The 6218-nt window shown below is 37.1% G+C and overlaps 5 protein-coding genes across 5 annotated transcripts; 2 read left to right on the top strand and 3 right to left on the bottom strand.

Annotated features, from left to right (window-relative positions):
* Positions 1-43: 43 nt before the first annotated feature.
* On the top strand, positions 44-1066 carry FDP41_006807 (uncharacterized protein; the record flags this gene model as incomplete). Its single annotated transcript, XM_044710482.1, has 1 exon — positions 44-1066. The coding sequence occupies one exon, from the start codon at positions 44-46 to the stop codon at positions 1064-1066; it is 1023 nt and encodes a 340-aa protein (XP_044558910.1).
* Positions 1067-1182: 116 nt separating this feature from the next.
* On the bottom strand, positions 1183-1655 carry FDP41_006806 (uncharacterized protein; the record flags this gene model as incomplete). The annotated part of the gene is made up of 2 exons (XM_044710481.1): positions 1183-1449; positions 1617-1655. 2 exons carry the CDS (start codon positions 1653-1655, stop codon positions 1183-1185), a joined length of 306 nt encoding a protein of 101 aa, XP_044558909.1.
* A 292-nt stretch (positions 1656-1947) lies between these two features.
* On the top strand, positions 1948-3144 carry FDP41_006805 (uncharacterized protein; the record flags this gene model as incomplete). Its single annotated transcript, XM_044710480.1, has 1 exon — positions 1948-3144. The coding sequence occupies one exon, from the start codon at positions 1948-1950 to the stop codon at positions 3142-3144; it is 1197 nt and encodes a 398-aa protein (XP_044558908.1).
* Positions 3145-3255: 111 nt separating this feature from the next.
* Positions 3256-4836, bottom strand: FDP41_006804 (uncharacterized protein; the record flags this gene model as incomplete). The annotated part of the gene is made up of 2 exons (XM_044710479.1): positions 3256-3994; positions 4067-4836. The coding sequence occupies 2 exons, from the start codon at positions 4834-4836 to the stop codon at positions 3256-3258; spliced, it is 1509 nt and encodes a 502-aa protein (XP_044558907.1).
* A 187-nt stretch (positions 4837-5023) lies between these two features.
* On the bottom strand, positions 5024-6106 carry FDP41_006803 (uncharacterized protein; the record flags this gene model as incomplete). Its single annotated transcript, XM_044710478.1, has 2 exons — positions 5024-5725; positions 6008-6106. 2 exons carry the CDS (start codon positions 6104-6106, stop codon positions 5024-5026), a joined length of 801 nt encoding a protein of 266 aa, XP_044558906.1.
* Positions 6107-6218: the final 112 nt, after the last annotated feature.

Raw genomic sequence — 6218 nt, 5'->3', positions numbered from 1 at the left:
AAAAAGTTTACTATTTTATGGTAAAATATCAAGAAAAGCGGAAATGTTTTATAAGACCTTTTTTACGCTTCCAAAAAGCGCACTGTGTTCGGGTTGTCCTCAAAAATATGAAAAGTTTTCATACAGTGCTTCCGATGGAAGAATTTTTGTGAATCGAACAGCAACTGAAATGACTTTTTATGCCAAATACATCCAAGAAGCGATGGATAAAAAAGAACCAGGAATTGCACAAAAATACTTCACGCTACTGGAGGAAGAAAGTTTGGAAATGTCATTCAAATATCATTTCAAAAAGTGGTTGCGAATCGTCACGCTGTTGAAATGGTCAATTGGAATGTATAGTAGCGCAGTTTCGAAGCAATCAACCAAGAAATTACAGGAAGCATTAAAAATTGATCACTCCCAAGTAGGAGTATCAAAATTTGGAGGTTATGCAGAGGTTCCAAAATCGTGGGTTGAACATGCGATAGAAGAACAAATTGAGGACAAGGAACTTTTAGTTCAGATTCGATGTGCAGATATTTACAAACTTTTACCTCATTCCCATACCATGGATTTTTATTTTCCAAGTGAAGGATGGATTTATGTGTTTGCTCCACAACAGGATCAGTATAATTATTCAAAATATGGGATCAAATATTATGGAGGTGATCGTTCAACTCTGGTTCCATATATTTCAAGTCGTCAAAAATGTTATGTTGACAGTTATCCAATTTCATTTAACATTCAGGTGATATTACCTGATCGAGTTGATATGTCAGGACTTCCTTCTCGCTCAATATATTGGTGGTTTGATGAGGAAGAAGGTTCTGTATTTCGTGCATGCATGGAAATGCAACAAACGAGGAATTATTTATTTGGATATGCACCGAATTGGCATTGGAGTGCGAGGAACTTGGCTTCTCCATGTTTTCTTTACATGGTAGGTCATGAAGAGATTTGTTTTGGTGATGCTGATTCTCTTTGTATTTGGGCAGAAGTCAACAGAAAGAAAACATCACAGGAAACGACAAACATGGACGCTGTCATTTCTTTCGACAAGGTTGAAGCACGTATTTCATGCTGAGTACATTGTCATTGAAGTCTTTATTATGTCACGAAAACCAATAACAAGGATGTAGGAATGGGCAGTAGAGAAAGAAGAGTGGAAGGTATGAACTGAGATAATCAAATCAAAAATAATTAATTCTGGTTTTTTCGTTGCTTCATCATTTCATTATATTCTTGTTCTTGTTGCGCACGTGGATTTGGCGTTCCTTGTGGAATCTCTCGTTTAAATAAAAGAATATGTGGTTCTGATGGTGAATTTCCGTAATGTACCCAACCTCTCGACATGGTGATTCCAAGACCTCGCCATTCTCGCTCCGAAAGCAATCGATCAGTAGGAATCATCTCAGCCATCTTTTCTGGAAGAATGACATGTCTGTATTCAAATTCATCATCATAATACTGTGTAAAGAGCATAGCGTCGGGTGTTGTGTTGATGATCACGTTGTTGGCGTTTCATAATATTGTCGTTGATTCATCATTACATTTCCGTCATCAACATGACATTATGGTTACGTCCAAAAAGATAGGTTGTTAGTTGGATGAAGAAGCAAGCCTTCTAAACCTACCTTTTCCGAGTAATAAATTTCGGGTTCGCCTTTGGACATTTTTTTGATTTGCAACAGAAAAAACGCGGGGAAAATTTTGGTTTTAATTGACGCGAAAATTTTTACTTCCAGCAGTGGGTCGAACGATTGGTGTTTTTGAGAAAAGTTCGAGTACGGAATTTGTTGTTGTAAAGGTTCTTTATCTGTCCAATACTTGTGTGATGATTTTGGAAAATATTTTGGCGATTTTCATCGATTGCCATTGATCAGAAGTGAATTCGTGAACATCATGATAATTATTTCATCCAACAAACCGTTTCCAACAACTTATCCCTAAAAAAAAATAATTGCAATGACCTCAAGTGTCCATTCTCTGAAATCAGCCTTAGAAGAGAAGGATGATAAGGATCCTCTCATCGCGATCCAAGCACGTGTTGTAACCACGACGATCAATCATAACAACCCAATTACATCCTCTTCTTCCTCCGCATCAAGTTCCCTTTCCATACTTGTTCCTTCTTCGTATATTCAGTACTGTTTGTGCCCAACACTCATTCAAGGTAAAATAGCGTGTTATCATGCTCAAGATATTTCCTTCTACAAGCGTGAACTCCATAAGAGTCATGATGATACCTCTCCCTTATTAACCATATGGATCATTTGTCGAGAAATTAAACCTCTGTATTCTCAAAAACGATTTTTCGAATGTGCTTGGCAACGAAAGATTCAAGTACGTTTGATGGAGATGAACAAGTTTGAATGTGTGATGGTGGCTTCTTCTCACAATCAAGAAAATGACACCTGTCTTCTCTATGAAGGAAAGAAATGTGAAGAATGGCCTCAAGTCGTCATTCCAAGAATGGGATCAAAAATTACACATTTTGGATTGGCTCTAATTCGATTCTTTGAAAGTGTTAACGAGAACAAACCTTTCATTCTGAATGAATCTCGTGGTATTGAAATTGCCAAAGATAAATTCGTAACTATGCAAAAATTGACAGCTCACAACATTTCAATTCCAAAAACCATGCTGTTAAGTCTTCCTCTTAATATTGAGCGTGTGAATCAACAATTTGAATATCCATTAATATTGAAAAAAGTTTCTGGCTCTCAAGGGAAAGGTGTTATGCTTATCCAAGATCGAGTTCATCTTGCAGATTTAGTTGAAATGGTGGATCCAAATGCTCCCATGCTGTTACAAGAGTTCATCAAGACCTCGATGGGAGTGGATATTCGAGTGCTCGTGTTGGGTGAGCGAGTGATTGGAGCAATAAAAAGACTTGCAAAGGAGGGATTCAAGGCGAATTATCATCAGGGTGGAAGTGTGGAACCTTTTGAGGTGACACCCGTCATTGAAAAGCTTGCCGTGGGTGCTGTGAAAGCTTGTGGGTTGGTGTTCGCTGGTGTTGATATTTTAATTGGAGATTCGGAAGAGTCGTATCGAGTGTGTGAAGTGAACTATTCTCCTGGGTTCGAAGGTTTTGAACTCGCGACTGGAATTGATGTCGCCAACGAAGTGATTTCTTATTGTACTAAATTTGTTCAATAGTTGCTTTGAATTATCAATGAAGTCCACGTGAGTCCACATGTGAGCATTCAGTCCAACACACTCCTGAGACGCATGAAAAACTGGCCAACAAAGAAGCGTTCAAAAATCATATTAAGGAAGCTGTTTCTCCTCCTCTTCCCGAGTGCTCTCCAACTCAACCATTAGAGAAATATGATCACTCGAATGCTTTTCATTTGGCAATTTTGCTTCTTCCTCATCTCCAATTTTAAGCTCTTCAGGCGTTGGAATGGAGAGTAATTTTGTGAGTCGGAATCGAGGTTTCGTAGTATTCCACAAGAATATATAATCCAATGTTGACTTGAATTCAGGTGTAAACATGGTATAGTAAACCTCTCCATGATTCCATTTGTCATGCACTTTCATTTTTGCATGATCCTCAGGGTTTAAGATTCCATAGAACGAGTAGAGAGAAATAAAACTTGGAAAGTGTTTGGAAAAATAAGAAACAAGTTCTCGAATGCTTTCCTTTCTCTTATCTCTTTCGACACTCAAGTAGTCTTCTAGTTCCTCTTCAGAATATTCTCCACTTTCATTCTTATTCTGAATGATCGATTTGTAGTCTTCTTTCACTTTTTCTTCACAAAACTCAACATTACTGAAATATTTATCAATATTCTCTTCAGTGAGTTTTGAAAAATCCATTCCATGTTGAGTCAAATCCCCATGTATTTCTGTTTCGAGACGTTCATTTAACACTCTTCCTGGAAGTGTCATTAATTTGTATGGAAAAGATGTAGGAGTTGCATTGAAATCTCCACAACTTATAATGGCAAAGTCTTTGTGTCTTTTAAATATTTTCAGTGTATGACGAATCATTAACATTAATTGTCTTGAAATGCAATCACCAATTTTCAAGTATGACAAGAATTCCTACTTGTGAAAAATCTCAAATTTCACCTACCTGAGTCTCACATAATTCGATTCTGGTCTCCAATACAAATGCGTATTTGTGATCAACAACCCTTCATTCACAAACTCTTTACTCTGCAATGCAAAAACTTGAGCAATATTTCCACTATGACGAATTTCTTCCTTCTCCAATTCTGACATTTCTTTTGGACTCGAATGCTTGTTGTGATCATGCTGCCCCAACAATTCTTGTTTCATTAATACAAGATCCCTTTCCAACATGTTAAATTTTTCAGATTTGAATCCAAAAGCTAATCCATACGAAAACGGTCGGAATTCTTTTGAAGGATTGTATTGATAATCAAAATATGTTTCGTAACCTAAACTTTGTAATTTTTCTTTCCAAAATTCTTCAAATTTATCACATTCTTGCAAACAAATAATATCCGCGTTGTATTCTTGAATTTCTCTGAAGAGATTTTCCCTTCGGTGAGACCATGATGCGCATCGTTTTGTACAATAAGGCATTCCCTCTTTCCGATTGAATAAGCTCTGTGCAAGAATGTTGTAAGTGAGGAGAGTGAATTTGAATTTGTTGCTGTCTTGCTCGTGGTGACAATGGTCGTCGTGCGTGCTGATTGGGTGATCGGAACATTGAAAGAAATGAGAAGATGAACCAACACTGGATGAACCATTGGTGTGTGGATACAAATAGTAATGATGGTGAGGATGATGTTGTTGATGGAGGTGATGATGAGGATGAAGATGGTCATGATGATGAATCCATCGGCGAGCGTAACCTTGAAAGGTATGACTTGTCATTTTTAATGGTTTTGGAAATGTGGCATTTATGTGTGACCAGAACTTCGTTTCTGGGATTGGTCCCTTACTGCTACACCTCAAGTAAGGTTCAAAGATCAGAACGTGTCCACTTTATTGGAGCTTCAAAAAACCAAATATATGTTTGAGATTGATACCATTGTTGTTGTTATTTGTTGATTCAGAAAAATTACTTTTGTTGAGGAGTGGCTTGTTGTTGTGGTGGTTGTTCATCCAAATTTCTGCAATAAGGCTTTGGAAGATCTCCATCTTCAAAAAGCAATGTCTTTTGACCCCCAAGAGGATCAGCATATCTACGTCCATTTTGAGGACCTACTTTTGGATATTCGCCTCTCTTTAACATTTCAACAATTTCAATAGCACGTTGAACAGTCAAATCTTCAAAATAGTCATACTTGAATGTCTCGGGAGATGAATAGTCAGAAATTGCAATCATTGGTGCATTAGTGCAACAACCCATACATTCCATTTCACTCAATGTAAACATTTTATCAGGTGTAGTTTCACCCAACTTAATTCCTAAGTGGTCTTCAAGAGCAGCCAAAATATCATCAGATCCAGTTATCATACATGGAGTTGTAACACAGACTTGAATTTGATATCTTCCGACTGGAGATGTGTTATACATGGTATAGAAGGATACACACTCAAAAACATTCTTTGGACTGACTTCACAAATTTCAGCAATTTTGTTGATTGCAGCCAATGGGATCCATCCCTTGTTTTGACGTTGAGCCAAGTGAAGCAAAGGTAAAATTCCAGATTGCTTATGTTTTGCTGGATATTTGGCAAGGATCTTTTTAATTTCCTCATACGACTCTGGAGTAAAGTCGAATGGTGTATTAGCATTGTTATATTCCGTATCTACGTGCTGTAATGATGTAGAGATGAGTGGAATTTGTCCGAGAGCAAAACGTTGTATCCAAGTTGTTGAGTATTAAAGTATTCATCATCGTCATCATCAACAGCATTATTATTGAAGAAAATTATTGAGTCCGCAACAAGTCATCGTGATGATTCAATCCATAACATTCATAATACATTAAATAATAAATGTAATTAAAGGTTATTATAATATTAAAAGAATACCACCAACAAAATGACAAGAATGATTTTCAATAATAACCCTCATACAAAATCATCAAGCACTTACCTTGTATTGCAAGAAGGAGGCACGTGATGATGAGAAGTATCTTTTTGCAGTAGTCGATGAAGGGAAAAGTCTCAAAGCCTTTGTTGCTGAACGTATCATTTTTTTCTTTGTCAGCTCCACTAATAGGCCCTCTTTTGGTATAATGAATCAACAGGATTAATTCAAAATCAATCCCTTCCAAGTTTCTCCCAATCTGACTTTCATCATGGCT

The sequence above is a fragment of the Naegleria fowleri genome (genome assembly GCF_008403515.1).
Source record: "Naegleria fowleri strain ATCC 30894 chromosome Unknown tig53, whole genome shotgun sequence".
Taxonomy (NCBI): domain Eukaryota; phylum Heterolobosea; class Eutetramitea; order Acrasida; family Naegleriidae; genus Naegleria; species Naegleria fowleri.
This window is presented reverse-complemented; position numbering and strand designations above follow the sequence as displayed.